This window comes from Muntiacus reevesi, chromosome 21 (genome assembly GCF_963930625.1).
Source record: "Muntiacus reevesi chromosome 21, mMunRee1.1, whole genome shotgun sequence".
NCBI lineage: Eukaryota > Metazoa > Chordata > Mammalia > Artiodactyla > Cervidae > Muntiacus > Muntiacus reevesi.
This window is the reverse complement of record NC_089269.1, coordinates 24,979,258-25,000,459: the sequence shown is the minus strand read 5'-3', so window position 1 is coordinate 25,000,459 and position 21,202 is coordinate 24,979,258. Positions and strand designations below refer to the sequence as shown.

Here is a 21,202-nt window from a genome sequence, read left to right as displayed (position 1 = left end):
TTTCCCTGCCATGGCTTAAACTCTCCTAAATTCTCAATTGGCTGACCCTGGACCAGCCTGCAAACACCATCATTCACATATATATGAGTTGGACACATATACAAAGAGTCGGACATGACTGAAGTAACTTAGCAGAGATGTACTATATAAGAGTATGCATGCTGTGTGCTAAGTCCCTTCAATGGTGTCCGACTCTTTGTGACCCTATGGACTGTAACCCACCAGACTCCTCTGTCCATGGGATTCTCCAAGGTAAGAATGCTGGAGTGGATTGCCGTACCCTTCTCGAAGGGATCTTCCCAGCCCAGGGATCAAACCCACTTCTCTTATGCCTCCTGCATTGGCAAGTGGGGCCTTTACCACTAGTGCCCCACATATAAGAGTATAACATTAAGTTATTAGCACCTCTTCTCTAATTGGCTGACCAACCAGAAGATCAATTAATGGCCAAAGAACAAAATGGAACCAGAGAAAGCAAACAGGAGGAAGGAAAACAGGATACCTGGCTCAGATTAAAAGACTCAGTTACTATGAAAACATGACTAATATCTAATAAGTGTATTAGGATCTCTATTCTTCATGAATTCATTCACTCAGGAAACAAATACTTTCTTTTCTAAGAGGCTCACTGGAGTGGGTTCCCATTCCCTCCTCCAAGGGATCTTCCTGACCCAGGGATTGAACCTGAGTCTCCTGCATTGCAGGCAGATTCTTTACCATCTGAACCACCAGGGAAACAATAGACTCACTATCATACACCAATTCTACTACATAGTGCTACACAGAAGCATCACAAGGCAACATAAATCTAGTATAAACTATTTTCAGCCTTTCATTCTTTATAAGGATGCCTGCAGATTTCTGATGATGAGGCAAGGAAGAAGATGAAAAGAAATGCCTTAGAGTCTTGTCTAAACATTAACAAAATGAATGCTTAATTGTTGGTATGAAAACCACTTGTATTTCTTCTGTCTGGGGTAAGCATTGTATTTATGGTTGATTCTTGTAAGAAAATCTAAAACGCAGTGCATGCATGCATGCTGAGTCAGTTCAGTTGTATCCAACTCTGTGCAACCCCATGGAGTATAGCCTGCCAGGCTCCTCTGTCCATGGGATTCTCCAGGCAAGAAAACTGAAATGGGTTGCCATGCCCTCCTCCAGGGGATCTTCCCAACCCAGGGATCAAACCCATGTCTCTTAAGTCTCCTGCACTGGCAGGCAGGTTCTTGACTACTAGCACCACTTGGGAAGCCCCCTAAAATGCAATAAATGCTCTTAATTTTTTTTCCTTCTCAGCTCTTACATGAACCTCACACATGTTATTTTTCTCCAAAAAAAGAAATCATTACTTCCAGTTGAGGGAAAAAAAAAAAAAGAAACAGTATAATGATTTCTTCCCATGCTACTCAATAAATGGCTTATATGTGTCTATAACCAGGCCTCTGCCTTAATTCCCAAGAATCCTGGAACATTCAATGGTTCCAGTCTTTTCAATTTGAAGGTAATAAATTTGGGGAAACCTGTGCTATTTATTTTTTAACCTTTCCCAGTACTTAAATTTAATGACCCCCCCAAAATCTACTACTTCCTAATTTTAATCATGTAGTCCTCATCATTGAAAGTGAGTTCACTATTAAATGATCACAAGTCTGATGGCTTCATTGGGAAATTACAATGAACTTCTATTACATTGCCTAAAAGTGTTGGAAAACACATGCACACACATACAATTTGTTTAAAATCTAAAAACTAATTTTTTCTAAAAGAATCCATCACAAACAGAGCTAGAAAAAAATCTTAGAGAATCATTAAAGACAATGTGTGCCCCTCAAATTCACATGTCAAAACCCTAACCCCAGTCTGATGGTATCAGGAGGTGGAGTCTTAGGGATGTGATTAGGTCAGGACAGTGAAGCCCTCCTGAATGGGATTACTGCCCTTATAAGCAGAGATTAGAAAGAGCTTGCTTCCTCTTTCCTTCTCTCTCTGCCAGGTGAGGATACAAGGAGAAGACAGGCATCTCCAAACCAGCAAGAGGACTTGATCTTGGCCTTTCCAGCCTCCAGAACTGTGAGAAATAAATTTCTCCTGTTTAAGCCACCCAATCTACAGTACCCTGTTATAGAAGTCCACACTGACCAAGGCAGCAATTTATCAGCCAAACCTGACTAGTCAGTGAATAGAGGTCCAGGCCACTAATTATTCAGCCATTTATTCTCACACACAGACACATGCACACACACAAACACACACAAGAAAATGCTAAGAGACTGGGATTCAGAAAGTAAAAAAAAAAAAAAATAGAGCACAGAGTCAACAAAAATCATACAGCAACCCAGTCTGACTGTTTATGGCTTATTCTCATTGTTACTAGGTTGTAACTGAACCTTAATCAAACAGTAAAGTAAAATAAAACCACAATGGCAATAATAAATTGCAATTAACTAACAATATATCTATATGAAAACATCATTATGATGTCATAAAATATTAAGTGCCTAAAATTTTAATACTATCATTGTATTTTCAGCCTGAACTTGCCATTAGTACCAAATGACTGCTGATAATGTATAATAATCAGTAGCATTACAAGTTTGAGAAATATTTTGTTCAATAAAATGTTGGATTTTTTTAAGCCTAAGAAAAAGTATTCAGGCCTGGTATGAATCATGATGTGATCGAGCCTCGGTTGTATTTAAACGTGTAAATTCTGTTCTAAGCTTTTCCACTCCACTTGAGAAAGAGCAACGACAAGATTCCCAAATGCCAACACAGATGGAAGTTGAGAGGAACAGCAATGAAATTTAAAATGCAAACCATAGCCCAAAAAAGAAGTATTCTTCCTTTCTCATTTTTAACACTATGCTGACTATCTCCCAGGAGAGGAAAATCCCCATTTTCTCTCATGTTTGTATACAAATATCAGCGCAGTGAATGGGAAAACTTTTACTTCAACTCAGACAAGACATGATATAAAAGCCATTTTTATACACACACAAATGCACACATATAATGTATATGGTGTATACAAATGTATAATACATATTTATAGCAAGGCCAGAGTTCTCATTTTATTTTAACCCTGAATCTCTCTATACATATAATGCCTAGAATGTCTTGAAAGCCTTCATCTTATTACAGATATTTCAAAATCTACCTCAGTGCAAGCCATTATGAGCTAATGATAAGAGAACAATGACTTTCTCTTGTATGCCTCTGTTTACCAGACTTTCCCCATTAAAACCAAAATCCCTCAAGAGAATTTCTTTATTACAGGATTCAGACCCAACATAGCTTCTTCTTGGCTTAAAATGCTGTCATATCTCAAGCCGAAATCAAGCCTAATTCTTGATCATTTGGGAAGGCAATCCAGGAAATTTGTTTCATTCACTTTTAAGATACTACCTTAAAAATGAATGTGCTGCCTATTAAGTGAAACTGAATGCCTTTTATTTATCAGTAAAACAGTCTCTTGAACAGCATGAATATTGTTCAAGAAAATTTTGTGGATGACTTTAAAACTTCAAGTGGAAATTATTAAGAAGAAGTCTGGCTTACAATCTAGAAAACTAAAACAGATCTGAAATAAAATTAAAAACAAGGTATGTTGCCTCCTTAGTAATAAAAATGAAATAATAACTGTGTGAGCCACAGTAACATCGACAAATAGAAGGCACAGTCATCTCAGCATTTGCTATGCAGCAAACACACACAAAAAAAGACATTCCCAGCAAATCTATATAGAATGTTAACAGTGAAGGTGAACGAAGCCAGCAAGGATAGAAATTATTAGTGGCCTGGCTGGAAAAGCATGTTGGGCCTGAGGCAAAAGAAGTTTTTTAAATAGCAGAGTGTTCTGAAATAGAAAGCATGTTAAACAGAATTGCCCGAGGACTGTTAGGAAATGAAAAATTACACTAACTGCATTGGGAACAGCAACCTGATAAAAGCACGATGCACAATTACAATCTTCTTCACGAGTAGTATTAGACACGAGAAAGGTTAAGCTGCATGTGAGAAAGGTTATGCCCACCACAGGCCACTACATGATAGAAGAATTACTTTCAAACGTTTCTAGGGACCCTCCAACAACTACGGCAATAAATATTTCTATATTTGTAATATTCCAGAACAAGCTGGACTAGACCCCCAGTCAATATCTATCTGCAAAGCACCCCGGCATGCAAACCTCTACTCTAAGCTCCATGGAAAACACTAAACGGCAATAATGTGTTCCCTCAACATATTCTTCTCTTCTTAAATTCAAAACACACAGCCAGCATCCCAGGGATGCTCAGTGAGTCAGCAAGTTCTGAGCAGCTACACTGTGGAAAACAGAAGTCTGAAGCTAGATGGAAAGCAGTATTCCACAGCAAGAATCTAACCTCTCATGAGGGCAGATACTTTCATAAACAGGAATGTTTTTAGCTACTGTTGCACTGGAGAAGGAAATGGCAACCCACTCCAGTGTTCTTGCCTGGAGAATCCCAGGGACGGGGGAGCCTGGTGGGCTGCCGTCTCTGGGGTCGCACAGAATCGGACATGACTGAAGTGACTTAGCTGCAGCAGCAACAAGGGTCTCTACAAAGTGAATGGGTACAAAATGAGTGAAAAGCATGAAGGCTGAAGAAACTATCGTCTAGAGGAAATTAAAGCTGTGAAGAAAAGTGCATAAAACCCAAAACATGTATGTCTTCATGCACACAAACACCCACAATATTGTCATTACTTTGAAAAGTGATCAAGGAGCAATCCTTCCAACCCTCTTCTCTTCTAAGCAGAGACCAACTCAGGAATAATGCAAGTCATAATGAGTCACTACACATAAGCAAGATTCTCAGGACAAGGAAACTAGGAACAGCTGTTACTTGGGCTGAGTCAAAGTGAGGCTGCAAATCCCAAAAGGTCTAGGACTATTAGAGCATAGAGGAGCCACCTGATCTGAGTTACTTCATCAAGAAAGACCAGATTTACCTTGGCTGACCCAGGTTTTTGTTCTGTCTTGTGTGTGTTTGTGCTGTCTGTCATGGGACAGAAGTAATGCATGTAGCATATGAAAATATGACACAAATAAGCAATCACTTAAATGAAAAGGGCAAGGTGGACAAGCCATGCCAAATAATCTGGGGGAAATATGGCTACGTAAACACCCACAGGGTTTAGTATGTGGCATGTCTCCATATTAACATTTAAGCCACCATCCATTTATCTTTTTTCAAGTATTAAAAAAAAATAAAGTTACCAGTCAATAATCTCTGACTCTGAGTCTCAGGCTAAACCAAAATCTCCGGGTCTACTTGTCTCTGCTACCATGAACACAGGGCTGATTGCATCTTTCTCCCTTCTTAATCTGCCCCTTCAGTGTCTTTATGGGTCATACTAACTCTTACCATAAAAAGCTCCTCTTTGAAATATACAACCGAAGGCTGCCCTCTATAATATGGCAGCCACTAGCTGTGGTTACTGAGCACTTGAAATACGGTTAGTCCCAATTGAGATGTGCTGTAAATGCAAAAAACACATCACATTCCAAAGACTGAGTATGAAAAACAAATACAAAATATTTCATCAGTAATTTTTTAATGCTGAAACAGTATGTTTTGAATACACTGGGTTAAGTAGTATATATTACAAAAATTGATTTTATTTGTTTCTTTTTACCATTTTAATGTGGCTAATAGAAAATTTAAAATTACATATATGGTTCATATTATATTTCTATTGAATAGAGCTGATCTAGATGAGAAACTGATGGGGGGGTCAGGCAGAATCATTCAGTGTTCATCTGCATTTGTGTAACCTTCCTGACTGGGTGATACTCATCAAAATGTCCCTCTGACTTATTCAGGAATAGGTGTCCTTAACTTACTTAGGAACTGCCTTATTGCCTCTAAAAATAGTCCACCATCCCTTCCAAAAGGGGCTTATCTGCTACAAAGAAACATACCGTTATGCTATCAAATATGACTTATAAACTATTTTAGAGGCTTCAGTTCTTACACATTGTAGCAATTCTTACACAAGCACATTCTGCAACTGAACCATTTTTGCAAATAAACTTCCACTTAAAAGCAACAAAAATGTGTACAGTCAAATTATGATTCATTATGCAGTCATCCTTCAGTATCCACGCGGGAGTGGTTCCAGGACCAATTCCCCCTACTCCCTACAGATACCTAAATCCACAGATGCTCAAGTCTTTTATGTAAAATGGTGTAGCATGTAGTATTTGCATACAACCTATACACATCCTCCTACACACTTTAAGTCATTTCTAGATTAGTTATAATACCTAATACAACGTAAATATGTAAATAGTTGCAAACACAATGTAAATGCTATGTAAATAGTTGCCAGCACAAAGTAAGTTCCAAGTTTTGCTTTTTGGAAATTTCTGGAATTTTTTTATTCCCAAATATTTTGAGTCATGGTTGGTTGAATCCTCAGATATGGAACCCACAGACTCTGAGGACCAACTGTAGTTTTAATTTAATATCTTAACTATCACATTCTTTTACTCTTTCCAAAAAAGTGAGTCCCTTAGACTTTGTCCACATTGAAGACTAAGTCCTTTCTTTATAAAGAAATAATTTCAAGTACTTAAGAGAATTCAAATGAACTCCTTTGTGCTATGTACTCCCCTTCCTTAACAGAACAGGACATGGTTTTATTTGTCTTACAATGCATTTTATGCACAAATATATAATTGTGTTTACTTATAATCTCTTCAATTAGAGCTCCCATCAAGTATGATGATGTGTGTGCTCAGTCATGTCCAACTCTGGAACCCCATGGACTATAGCCCGCCAGGCCCCTCTGTCCATGGGGATTCTCTAAGCAAGAATACTGGAGTGGGTTGTCGTTTACTCCTCCAGGGGATCTTCCCTACCCAGGGATCGAAACTATGTCTTCTGCCACAACCCCTGCATTGCACATGAACACTTTACATCTGAGCCAACAGGAAGCCCCTCATCAAGTAGGAAGTGTATCTTTTATTTACTCCACTATCATATAGAAAAATGCCTGGGACAAAGATTATAGCAAAAATTGGCTTGTTAAATAGAAAATTAAGCCAACAGCCTATAACTCATATATCCATGTATACCCTGGAACAATATACTTGGAGAATAATTTTCTTTATGGGATCACCATGTCTATCTTATCCTAAAGACCCCTATGCAGTGAAACTCGTGGTAAAGATGTAAGAACAGTAACTTTGATACTAAAGTAAAATCACTTTTACTGAAAATAAGAAAATCATTATGACCATTGAAATAAAAATCTGATTAACAATACTAGTAGGCATGCATGCGTGCTAAAGTCACTTCAGTCTTGTCCAACTTTGTGCGACCCTATGGACTGCAGCCCTTCAGGCTCCTATGTCCATGGGATTCTCCAGGCAAGAATACTGGAGTGGGTTGCCATGCCTTCCTCTAGGGGATCCTTCCGACCCAGGGATGAAACGCATGTCTCTTCAGTCTCCTGCATTGGTAGGTGGGTTCTTTACCACCAGCGCCACCTGGGAAGCCCAATATATATGGATTAATTATTTTCAAAAACCTAGAGTATTTGCTTAAAACTAATTTGGCCCATGACGAAACTCAGTTTTGAACTAAAGATGGGACCACACCTTGCATCGCTCCTCAAAATACCATCTGATTATAAGCAGCATCAGCACCATCTGTTCAGTTTAGTCGCTCAGTCGTGTCTGACTCTGTGACCCCATGAATGCAGCACGCCAAGCTTCCTGTCCATCACCAACTCCTGCAACTTGCTCAAACTCATATCCATCGAGTCAGTGATGCTATTCAGTCATCTCATCCTCTGTCATCCCCTTCTCCTCCTGCCTTCAATCTTTCCCAGCAAACAGGGTCTTTTCTAATGAGTCAGTTTTCTGCATCAGGTGGCCAAAGTATTGGAGCTTCAGCATCAGTCTTTCCAATGAATATTCAAGACTGATTTCCTTTAGGACTGACTGACTTGATCTCCTTGCAGTGCAAGGGACTCTCAAGAGTCTTCTCCAACACCACAGCTCAAAACCATCAATTGGAAGCTCCTTAAAAATGCAGAATCTCAGGCTCGATGCACATAAAATGATGTTTACATACATTGTAATAAAAATTATTATCTTGACAGTGATGATGTCTATTTATTACCAACAGAGTTTTCAAAAATCTCCTTTGGATGTTTAGTGCCTCAGACCCATCATAGCTAGTAATCGCTGTAGAATGTACAAATTCTCAGAAGTTCCACTTTACTTTTCTGTTTAAAGTGGATAAATTTCTAGCTATCTTATTCATAAATTTTACAAAATAAATGTACTAAGAAACAAGATGCTATGCTTCATCTCATAACATCTAACCAATTTGTTTGGAAATTGACATACTCAGATTTCTGATTATTAATAGCACAATGAATCCTGATAAATATCAAAATAAATATTAAGACTGAAATAAAACCAAAGGCTAATTTCAGTCAGATAAAAAGCAACTAATCTTGGGAAATATTAATATTAGCATTACCTTCATTAAGATTTAACAAATTCATTTCTACAAATGAGAGCATAACATAAAATTTTGAAAATTTACCTGTCACTGAAATCACGTAACCAGACATGCTGAATGAATAAAATATTATTTTTCAAAGCAATATTTTTAATAATATAGAATTGAAAAATATATAATACTGACAAATCAGTAGGTTCGAAGTAGAAGACATGAAATAAGAAAAACTTTGGAAATTAAAATTACAAGTCCTATCTGGATACAGTAATATCTATGTGTGTTTGGAATATAAATCAATAGGATAATGCTATAACATGATAAAAAATATGCAAATTAAAAACCAGAAAAATTCTCAAGTAACTACTTGAGAATAAATTATTATTATCTTTCACAAATTATTTTTCTCCTGCTTCCTAAAGTTTGAGGGGCTGCTATATGATAATAACCAAAACTTAAAACAAGATCCCAGAAGTCAGAAAACTGACAGGTTAATTAGTTCCCACTGCTTTTAATAATCTAGAGTATACACAAAAATTGTCATTATTTATATATTTCAGTGAGACCTAACTAAAGGCTAATTTTTTTTGATCAGGTGGCTCCCCAATATGTCTGTCAGAGTTTAAAGGTGAAAGTGATTCCTTAAAAAGGAATTTTAAAAAATATCCCTGCAAACCTTAAGCTAAAATTAAACTCAAAATGGATCCAATGTAAAATGTAAAACAATAAAACTTCTAGGAGAAAATATCAGAGGAAATCTTCAGATCCTAGAGGTAGACAAAGAAATCATACAGGTGACAACAAAAGCACAACCCATACAACAAAACAAAATCAGTAAACAGATTTCATCACAATTTTAAACTTTTATCTGTGAGAGATACTGTTAAGAAAATGAAAAGGCAAAGTAACAGTCAAGGATAAAATATCTGCAAAGCAAAGATCTGACAGTGGAATTGTATTCAGAATATGTAAAGAAGTTTCAAAATTCAAAGGTTAAAAAAAAGAAAGACCAATCCAGTTAGAAAATGGACTAAAGATGGAAAGAGACATTTCACCAAAGAGAATACACAAATGGCAAATAACACTTGAAAAGACTTTCAGCATAATCTACTATTAGGAAAATGCAAATTAAAACGACATTGGCCTATCACTACAAACCTAATGTAAGAGCTAACATTTTTTAAAGTGTATTACCAAATGCTGGGAAGGATACAATGAACTAGTTCCCTTACACAGTTCTGGTGGGAATACAAAATGATACAGATACCATGACAAATAGTTTGGCAACTTCGTACAAAAGTAAACGTACATTTTCTATTGTTGTTGTTCAGTTGCTAGGTTATGTCCGACTCTACGTGACTCCATGGACTGTAGAAGAACCGTCAGGCTCCTCTATCCATGGAATTCTCCAGCCAAGAATAACGGAGTGGGTTGCCATTTCCTTCTCCATTTGCCATAGGACCCAATTACAGTCCTACATAGTTCTCCCAAAGATGTAACATCCAAATATAATATATATATCTTAGCTTTACTGCAATATTTTTAATAGCCAAAAACTGGAAATAATCCTAATGTCCTTCAACAGGTGAATGGATTAACTGTGGTAAACCCATCCAATGGAATAAATAATATTCAGTGACAAAAAGGAACAAACTACTGATACATGCAATCTGAATAGACCTCAAAGGCATATTCTGAGTGAAAAAAAAAAAAGTCAACTTCAAAGATCATATATTCTTTGATTTAATTCATATAACGTTAAAAAAATGAAAAATATTAGAGAGATAAAAAAACAGATTAGTAATTGCCAGAGTTTAGGGATGGAGGGAGTGAGAGTAGTTTAACTATAACTGAATGTAGAGTTCCTTTGTGGTGATGGAATGGTTCTGTACCTTCACTGCAGTGCCAGCTATATGAATGCATACTTGTGATAAAACTGCACAGAAGTATATGCAAAGACTGTTGAAAACTAAATAAGGTCTGCAGATTGTATCAAAGTCAATTTCCTGGTTTTGAAACTACTATACAGTTAAGCAACATACTACCACTGGGGCAAACTTGGGTAATAGGACAGGAACCTTCTCTGTACCATTTTTGCAACTTCCTGTGGTCTATAAATATTTTGACATAATTTTTAAATCCAGTCTAACACAATTCACACTGTATTTTTTTACTGTCCTCTAACTCTAAAGTTACCTTAAACCTACTATAACCAACTTCAGTTTTGATAACATTCTTATTTCTCTGTATTTCCTGCTTATGTGTTGTATTTTTGAGCAGAGGTTTCCTTAATACTACATGGATAGCACATAGTTTTCAATAAGGGCATTTTAGGGAAGTGAAACAAAAAGAGACGCATCCACTTCACCCACTCCTATCACTAGCAAGTACAAGTTATACAACTAAAACAGCACTGCCAACTGAAATGGTCAAGATGAGACTCGTACATGTAAACAAAAGCACAAATAAGCAAACAAAAACATCAGAGCCTATTAATGCTGAAAAAGTAAGAACTAGAGGAGGAAAAAAGCTTGGAAATGACAAACATGAATGTGGTTGTCAATCTCTAGAATCCTGGAATAATCACTAATCCTCTTGAGAAAAGATTATACAACAATGAAAAAGCAATGGTAACTCACACATTAGTTACTCCTGACTTCCAAATAGCAGTATAAAATGATCATGGGTAACAGACCCATAACCTCTTAGAAAAAAAAAAAACTAATATGACCCCACACACATTACTGATCTATTCTGATATCAAAGAGGAATCATTATGCTGTCTTTACCGTCTAAGACAAAAAAGGAGAATTCCATTCTTCCACAAATTGCTCATTACTGTCAAAAAACATTGAACATGCCTATGATGATAAAACCTATATGTATATGTTAAGTCTGCAGCAAGTATGTTCTGAAGAACAAGGTATATGCATCTTAAGCTTTTAGAAGAACAGTGTGAAAGCCCATAAACTTGTATGTAGTTAGGTAACAAAAGACAACTCATAGTTTGAAGACTGAGGATTAACTAACTTATCATCTTTAATTTAGTTGTTTTCTTCCTTCTAGCCTCACAAACATAATATTCTTCAAATAACTTAAAAATAAAGCAGATCATTTTTGAGTGAGACCAAGAGAACTTGGAAAAATTATTAGTAATTGACAAACTCATTTTCTCTCAAAACATCCTCATATTTTTAAGAGTAAAATACCTATGAAATTTAAAAGAGAAGACAGCAGTGCTCCCCAGATCACCGGGACAGGTGACAGAGGTGAAACAAATAGGTTCATCTCGGACTAAAGAAAGTGCACAAAGATCTGTACACGTCCCAGGAGAAGAATTCGGAGAAATACAGACAGGGAACAGCAAAGTGTAAGCCAAGTCCCAGAGGCTGGTGATTCTGAGGGATTTGGCTACAGACTTCTCTCCAAAGTGGAAATGCTTGGATTCTGCTCAGAAAGATTTGTACACAGATATGATATTGGGGAACTATAGCATGATCTCACTGGGACATTTCATCTTTAGCCACATATGGTCTCCTCTCTGGAGCAAAGGAAAGAGCCGAGGGAAGTTGTGATAGACGAGGTCAAAGGCATTTCTCAGGAGAATATGTATGCAATGGAAAGCCCATTGATTATGCGGCTCACTTTCAGCTAAGGATGGCCATGACATGGGACAGCTCTAGTCAATAACTTGTAAACTCAAAGAATGAGATGGAGTTTACAGGTAAACTAACACATGCTTGGCTAAAATGGACATAGTGAGTTGGCTTCTATTCCTGCTAAGAAGATAGATATGGTCTCAAGATATGTCCAGCCATCTTCTAAGAGTAAAAATAAAAACCATATGCTAAAGATAGTAGAGGCGAAAGATAAATGATGAATCAATGCTCAGGACCAAAATCACTTACCTTCACTTTCTTTGTGAGAAATACAAACCTCTATGTCCATAAGTCACAATTTGTGGGATTTTCTGTTCTTTGAGGGCATGTTCAGTTTCTGTTACATATGCCTAAATATGTAACTGATTTGATCACATTCAATAATAGAGAATGTACTTGCATTATACAGTTATTCATAATTAAATACTACCTGTAACTAGTTGCTTATCACTTACGAAAATAAAAATAAATCACATTGATGATATTGAGTAACATGATTTTATTAGTAAAAAAAAAAATGTTTCTCACTTGCTAAATATTTGGAAAACTTCAAGATTACATACATAAGAAATATATATATGCAGACTTGATTCCTAATTATCACATTTTGGATTATCACCTAGAGGATATATCCAGAAACCATCTAATGATAATTTATTCCTCAATGAATCTACTAAAACACACACGAATATTTCATTCCTTTCTTTTATGTATCTTACCACAAATTCAAACATACTGAAAATAACCAAAATCATCAGATAAAAAAACAGAGGATAAAATAGACAAGGTAAGACATGGGGTTTAAATTTTTTCTTATTAATAGATCATAAGTTCAGACTCCACTAGATAAATCTCTCATTTGCAAAATTTTAAGCTGCTAATATATTTTTCCTACTTATTTTCAAAGTTGTTTCTGCTATTAGTAAACTCAGTATGACCATTCCTTCAAGTGTCCAGAGTTCAGGAGGAAGAAATTCCCTGCAGCTGATTGATGCCCAAGAATATGAAGACTGAGCAGTCACATGAAAGACCACAAAAAAACAGAAAAGGAAGATCAAGAGAAGAGTGACTTTAGGTTTCTGCAGTCGAGCATTTACCTCTCTCAATAAAGGGAGCTTTGCGCTCATTATATCCCAGCACTCATCTTGCCTTCAGCTTGTAGTAAACTGGCAATTGCTTTATGATTTTGTCTCCAAGTTAGGGATCAAAGTTTAAACATATTCTTTTCTTTCTCCATTAGACGATGATTAAAACTACCACCTCCTCACCTCATTCACACAATTGCACTGTTGGTAAAGAGAAGGCTTAAGGTAAAGATGCTGCTAAGCAGCAAAGAGTTGTGGGGAATTTCTGGTCAGGTTTTTCATCTGATGGTTAATTTCAGGATACAAGATTAAAGAAGCTTATCTTTACATATATTGCTCGTCCTCAAGACACCCCTATGAGGTGGGAGTAATTCATATTTTTCTGAGAGAGAAACTAAGGTTCACAGAGGTTGACTAATTTACCCTTGAGTTTGAAGCTATTTAGCATTTATGACAGCTAAAATTCAAACTTCATTTTGCTCTTGTACTTTGCAACATGGACTCTCTGCCATATGTTCATTTTTTTCCCATATTACATGTGAAGAAACTAAATTTAGGATCTAAGTTATCATGATCTTTTAAACAATAGAAATCACTACATTAGGATAGTCACCATAACTTAATGTCAATTGCACAATAAATTAGTGAATGCGAATTGTGTAACATATGTCTAAGGTGGATTTTTGCCTTCTTTCGATGTACTGGGCTCCTGTTACCCTAAACACAAAACAGAATAGGGCTGATTTTGGATTTTAAGGTCAAAAAAACCTGGACTCAAAACAGTAGTGAGCCTCTACTGATAAGTGGACAGCAATACAAAAAGAAAATCTACTCTTCAGTGAAATAATAAAGTCACTTTAGAATGAAAGGCATCTGATAGCAGCAGTTCTCCCCAATGGAAACACTCATGTTTTCTTTTAATATCTCTATATGCATAATTCAATTGAGCACATGCTTTTAAATACAAGCAGCATGATATGCTTATCGATCTAAAACAATAGCACATTTCACAGGATCTGTGTTATTATCTCAACGATTAACTGGGGTCAGCCTGGTGGGAGCCGAACTGAATCCTCTGAGAAGTTATCACTGAGTCGTTTCTCAAGAGATGGTGCAGCAGTCATTCTCAAGAGATGGTGCGGCAGGCTTTAATTTAGAGCCTAAACTAAACCAAATGCTCCATGGAGTCATTTTAAGGCACTTTGAAAATGAGAAGAGGTCAGAGTCTCTTGCTCATTATTATAAAGAATTCAGGAGTGACTCTGGAGTTAGTACAGATCTTAGCTGCAAAGAACAAAGGAATCTACTATCAGTACAGAAGAGCAGGCCAGGCACAACTGGTAATTTTTGGATTCTTTTTTGCCTTCTAGAATATGGACATCTGACTTTCTTCAAAGTCTATAACTTTGCTAGACACTGAGAGAAAAGTGCATCATTCAGCTACAATGTAAAATTTCTGCACCGTGAGAATCAATTTTTGGTGTGACTGCTGATACACAAACTCTAATCTACATTCTAATTCTGATTAGACACCAGTGTAAAAGCTATTTTCATTTTTACCAAAATAGGGATGTTCACTGTAATTGTGATACTTAACACATTTGGGCTCACAAAAACCTCTCTTCCCATTCTTGAGCATGCAATTTGACCTGAGGCTCTCTTCAAACTGAATATTCCTTCAGTGATTAAACCCACAGTCTCTGTGGAGTATGGAAATATCTAATTAATAACAAATTTCTTTATTTTCTCTGGTTATTTTTAGCTTTTTACTTGAACATACATTCCTCTATCCTAGACACACAACTCCTGGTAACTACCCCGTCTTCTCTGTCCATCCATCCTAGCTAACCTTTTTAGCTTAAAGTGAGCTGACCTGAGACTTACTGGTGTAGAAAAGAGAAAAGCAAATGCAGAAGACATTCATTCGTTCTTCAACTACTATACTGTTTCCTATAGGCCACTTTTACAGTCTGAGAATATAACAGCAAGCAAAGAATACGGACAACGTACCCACCCATAGGAGCAAATGATGTAGTGGGAGACACAAAAGAGCAAAGACACAACTGGATTACGGCAGATGATCATCCTTACAATGCAGGTTTCCAAGGTGGTAGGTAAGAGGTGGGAAGTTTGAGGATGAGAAGTCACGGAATGCGTGTAATTCATCTCTAGCCTGTGTCGTCAAGCATGTACAGGCACTAACAAGACAGAAGCGAAGTACGCAGCAAGCAGAAGAAATAAACTACTAGAGCCATAGCCAGACCCACGGCTAGACCAAAACATGGTCTGGTGTCCAGGACAGAACAAAGTTCTGGAAAACTTCAAATTGGTATTCTTTAAACATTTGGTAACGATCTATTCAAGTTATTCTAGTGATATTTTGGTGCCCTTTATAGAACAGTCTGCAGACATCTCAGCTACCTCTTTACATTGAGCCCAATTCTGATTAGATGGTACAGAGTGAGGAGGGTACACAGATGAGGCTAAAAAAGTCAACAGGGACCAGATAATAGCCTTCTAGGTCATGAGAAAGAGACCACACTATATTTTAAGAGCCATGAAACGGTTGAGAAGATTTCAAAAGAGAGAACTGTGAGCTGTTTTTATAAACCAGGTTAGAGATACTAGCAACTGGAGTATGAGGATAGCAGTAGGAATACAGTGCCACATATACTTGAAAGTAGCTAGGAGCTACTGATGATTAGACTTGGAGACAAAAAGGAAAAGGGGAGAAGACTAATTAATACCACACATGGAGATAAGGTATAAAAGGATGATCAGGCTTGGGATGAAAAACCCTAAGTTCAGTTTTATACACATTGAGTATTACACTTAGAGTACATCAAAATGCAGATACTGACAGTAAGTCCAGAAGACTAAGACCAGGGGAGATTTAGAGTGAAAACAGACGTGGGCAGCCTCTGTACACAGATGGAATTCTTGGGATGGAGGAGAATGCCTATGGAAAGTATGCATATAAAACAGAAATACATAAAGCAACCAAAGAAAGAGCCCTGAGAATCTCTTATATTAATAATCTAAAGGAGGCCAAGGAGAAACCACCAGAGATAATGGAAGAAAAGCAAAAGCTACAGTATCATGGCTTCAAGGATCTAGTAAGTGGTCCAAAATGTCCAATACTAGAGATAAAGAAATATGCACTAAATTACCAAGAAGTCATTTTTTATGAACTTGTTGAAACAGTTTTAGTAAAGAAAGATTAATTCCAGCTACAGTTAAGTCATGAGAACAACTCATGAAGAACCAGATCTCAGGTTCTTCATGTGTAAAACAGGAAAAACAAAAAAGCACCCACTCTTCGTACCTTGCAGTTCTGTTATAAGTAGGAGTCAATACTATAATATATATAAAAGTTACTATATAAACAGAGGGTATAGACAAGTATTACTGCAACTGGGTTGTCCATCCTGCTGCTCACAAAAGTGTTTTCTGTTCCACCCACACAGTTGGGAAGTCACATTTGACTTACACTGGCCAATATATGAATCAGCGGAAGTACCTGATTGCCAGGCAAAAGCTGTAAGAAAACAGTGCATAGTTCAACATGTTCTACATTCCTTCCACTGACATTGAGAAACATGTTTCAAAATGAAGCCTTCATCAGCCTAGATCCTTGAATGACTGCCACGAGGAGAGCCTGACTCATGCTGGAATGTAACACGGGGACAATTGAACGCTGTTTTAAAGCACTACGATGTTTGAATTATGATACAGCAACTAACTGTCACATAAATAACAGGCAAAAAAAAAGCAGAAAAGCCAAAAGGAAAATCCTATCTTAGGAGGTAATAAATGAAACATCATAGGGCCTATCACACACACTAATGTCTAATTTTTATTTTATGGCACAGAGTAATTCACTCATCATCACACTTGATTCAAAATTCTTATAGTTACAGAAAAGGTAAGCAAGAATAAATGTATATTGCAGAATTTCTAATGAAGACACGGTGGTTGGGGAAGAATAAGACAGTCCATCAGTGAGAAACTGCCTCCACCATCATTGTTATACTGGTGTTATTTGTACTCTAAATTTTCTTCACTGCTTACTAAGCAAACTTTGCACCTATGTTTGGTTGTATATTTGTCTTAGGCCAAAGACACACTGCCTGAGTGGATGATCAGAAATGAACAGAAAATAGGAATAGTAACCAGGACCAAACTCTATGAAGGAGAAATTCTTTTATTCTTCAAATGCTAAAAGTTAAAAGTTACTGCTGCCAAACACTAAATTACTATTTGATATGCCTAAATGGAACATGTGTGCTGGAAAATGGCAATTACTCAGAACCAAGGCCAGAAGTAGAATTCAGGTCAGAGTGAGGCACAAGGACCCATTGGACCAGCTTTTTCGTCAAGAACACTGGACTGCCCCCATTTCTTTACTCTGGCCTTTGTCCCTCTCATTAGTTCTGACAAACCATGAAAGCAAATCAAAACTGCTTCAATCCCAGTGGAGCTGAAGTGAAAGAACATTAAAGAAACACTTAACAAGGGATGTTTATCTACCTCTGATTTTTTTTTTTAAACAGAGAGGAAAAGAAACATAGACAAAACATTTCTATACCTCTTCTTTTAGAAATGTCTTATGTGTCATTTTACAAAGCATCCAAGAAAATTAGTGTCATTACCAATAAGCACATCAAAAAAGATCTGACCATCATCTTTTGCTCTAAAAATGTTTGACTATTTCTAAATCATATCTAATCTTAAACAATGATGATTACGTACTCAATTTCTCTGAAAGCTCTACTGCAAAAACTGAAGGCAATTCACAAGGCTATTCCCCAAATTGCTTATATAAAGGCCCAACATCTGATTAACTGACCAACATTCAAGGCGACTCCTTTGAGGAGATCTCATGGCATTAGGGCCTTCCCAGATGGCACGAGTGTTAAAGAGCCCGCCTGCCAATGAAGGAGACACAGGACACATGGGTTCCATCACTGGGTCAGGAATATCCCCTGGATAAGTGCATGGCAACCCACTCCGGTATTGTTACCTGGAGAGTCCCATGGGCAGAGAAGCGTGGCAGGCTACAGTCCACAGGGTCGCACAGAGTCAGACACTATTGAAGCGATTTAGCAGGCACCCATGCATTAGGCTCCGAGAAGACAATGGCACCCCACCCCATTAATCTTGCCTGGAGAATCCCAGGGATGGAGGAGCCTGGTGGGCTGCACTACATGGGGTCTCGAAGAGTCGGACACGACTGAGCGACTTCACTTTCACTTTTCACTTTCATGCATTGGAGAAGGAAATGGCAACCCACTCCAGTGTTCTTGCCTGGAGAATCCCAGGGAAGGCAGAGCCTGGTGGGCTGCTGTCTATGGGGTCGCACAGAGTCGGACACAACTGAAGTGACTTAGCAGCAGCAGCATGCATTAGGCTATACAAGCTCTGGAATGAAGTTTTGTATTCAACTCTGTGTCCCTTACTTTTTATTCCTAAGAAATTGAAATAGCTCTGTCCTGTCCGACTCTCTGTGACCTCACGGACTGTAGACTTCCAGGCTCCTCTATCAGTGGGCTTTTTCAGGCAAGAATAGTGGAGTTGGTTGCCATTCCCTGCTCCAGGGGAATCTTCCCAACCCAGGGATGGATCCTAGGTCTCCCACATTGCAGGCAGACCCTTACCGTCTCAGCTTAAGGGACCCTTAATAAAGAGTTGCTGAACTGTGTACAGGCAATAAGTTACAATGCCAGGTCATCAGCCTGACTTTCTTTTCCAAACACCAATCAATTGTGTTTCATTACCCCCAATGCTGCTTCTTGCTAGCAACTACTATTAAGTATTCTACTTGAAAATATGACTAGGTATACTCTGTTGCCATGGTATTTTTGAAGAGCCTCTGCTAAAAGGGCAGAAACCATTAAATCACAATGTGCTTATCTCATAAATATAACTACTATAACAGCTATTTTAGTCTTAAAAATTATACCTTTTAAGTTGAGCTGACTACCGGAATCTTACCAACTTTAGAATAAGAGGAGACAAGCTAAAAGTATACTAAATCGGCATCTAGAAGTTTGGCGTTCCTTGACGTTCTCCATCTTCAGATGACAATGCCAAACACGGATTAAGAGGGTTTAAAAAAAAAAAAATGGACCAAGATGACCAAAATACATTTCATCTTCTCTGAGAGGAGAAATATTAACAACGTGGCGGGGTTGGGGGAGTGGGGAAGCTGCCTGGAAGAATCCTATTGGATGTAAAGTCACAACACTGGCTATTAAAGAAACGAGAAAGTTTTTAAAGCGCAGTTACACAGGCCGGGTGTTGTGCACACGCTAATTCACGGGACCACCCTGGTGCACGGAAGAATCACTAAACCTGCAGTGCCAAGGCCTCCCTCTGCATCATCACCTGAGGAAACGCGGGCTGGCCACCGAAGCACACACCCAGGGGCGCAAAACCGCCGATTCGAACGGAGGAGACAGGGATGAGTCAAGTTTATTCTGCGCTCCTGCTTCTAGACCGGCGGTAAGAGTTGTCAAGCCACAACTCCGGAAGCCGCTGAAGCCCTTCGCCCACGCTCAGAAGCTGCAACCCACCAGGGTGTGGGGCGGGGCCGGCGGGGGTGGAGCCGACGAGGGGCGGGGCCTGCACGCCCCGGAGCGGAGGGGCGGCGGGAGCCCAGAAGACGGGCTTCCTGGTTCAGAGGCGTGGCGGGTGGGGGGGTCATGGGGGGATGGGGGGAGAGCTCCAAGGTGGGGGGCGGTACCTGCGCTGGAAGTCCGGAGCGTAGGGCTTCAGGTACGGGTCTATCTCTAGAAGGCGGGCTAGTTCGGGCACGTCCGCCAGAGCGGCGGCTAGCGCCTCCTCAGAGCCTTCGGCCTCTGCCGCCCGAGCCGAGGGACCTGCCGGAGCCGCCATCTTCCGCCGCAGCCCGAGTAGCCGAGGCCCGAGAGGGTCGAGTGGAGCCGGAGCGGCCGCGCGAGCTTTAGCCGGGAGGAAAGCGGCGAGAGCGGAGCCAGAGGACGCCCGGGCGAGCCGAGGCGAACTGTGGAGGCCCAGGGCCCTTTATAGCCGCATGGGACGGCCTCCTGTCCCCCTTCTCCCCCCGCCGGCGGGGAGGAGCGGGGCCGGAGTGATCCCCAGACGCACGTCCCGCGAGGGGAGGAGGCGCCCAGGCTGGCCCCTCCGCCTACTCCCGCGGCTCCCACCTTGAGACCGTGGAGACCTGCCCTTTCTTCTCTCAACGGCTCCGCCGGGCGTCCCGGCAGACCTTGACCCACCTTGACCTCATTCTTAGCTCCGCAGTTACACAGCCCCCCCGCCCCTCAGCTTTTCTTTCTTTAAACAACTCTCATTGGCAGCATACCCTCCAGATGGATGTATGGGTTTTTGGAAGGAACTTTTCCTCTTGAGAGTTTTTTATTGTTAGCTGAGTGTTTCAGACAGTTCAAGAATTCACAGTGAAGTATCTGTTCTCTCCCAGAACAGTCAAGGGATAAAACAGTACCGTTGAAAAAAATCTTCGTATCGCCTCTTCAGCAGTACTCGCTTGGGTTTGCTGTCTCTGAAATGCAACATCCTTAAATCATCCCAGGGATACTCTAGTGTTCTGGTGTTATTCTCAGAGTCACCAGCGATTGAGGATTGAAATTATGAAAGAACTTTTACCGTGCCCCATACCTCAAGAAAGAAAGAAAGGCCCTTTGTCTTTTTAATTACTGTAAACAAGCTTCAACAATTCAACCATTCTTAAGGAGACAGACGGTACTGGGAAGAACATTAAATTGGGATTCAACTGGAACATTTATTAAGGAAGTGATAAAGCAAGTAAGCTCTTCCTCTTTAAGAATGGGGGCGACTAGGTGGTCTCCCCAGCTTGTTACGTACGTATGTTCTTTCATTCCCGTTAACTGGCTTTTAGCTACAAGATGTTTTTTTGACTACAGATTGTTCCCTAAGACAAGCGGACCCACCAGCC

General features: G+C 39.1%; 1 protein-coding gene across 1 annotated transcript in view; it reads right to left on the bottom strand.

Moving 5' to 3' along the window:
* GBE1 (1,4-alpha-glucan branching enzyme 1) overlaps positions 1-20,352 on the bottom strand; it is a 290,948-nt gene extending 270,596 nt beyond the window's left edge. The window contains exon 1 of the mRNA XM_065913821.1: positions 19,991-20,352. Within this exon, the coding sequence (XP_065769893.1) occupies positions 19,991-20,142 (152 nt within the window). The 5' untranslated portion in view covers positions 20,143-20,352. The remainder of the gene's footprint in view (positions 1-19,990) is intronic.
* Between the last annotated feature and the right edge of the window lie 850 nt (positions 20,353-21,202).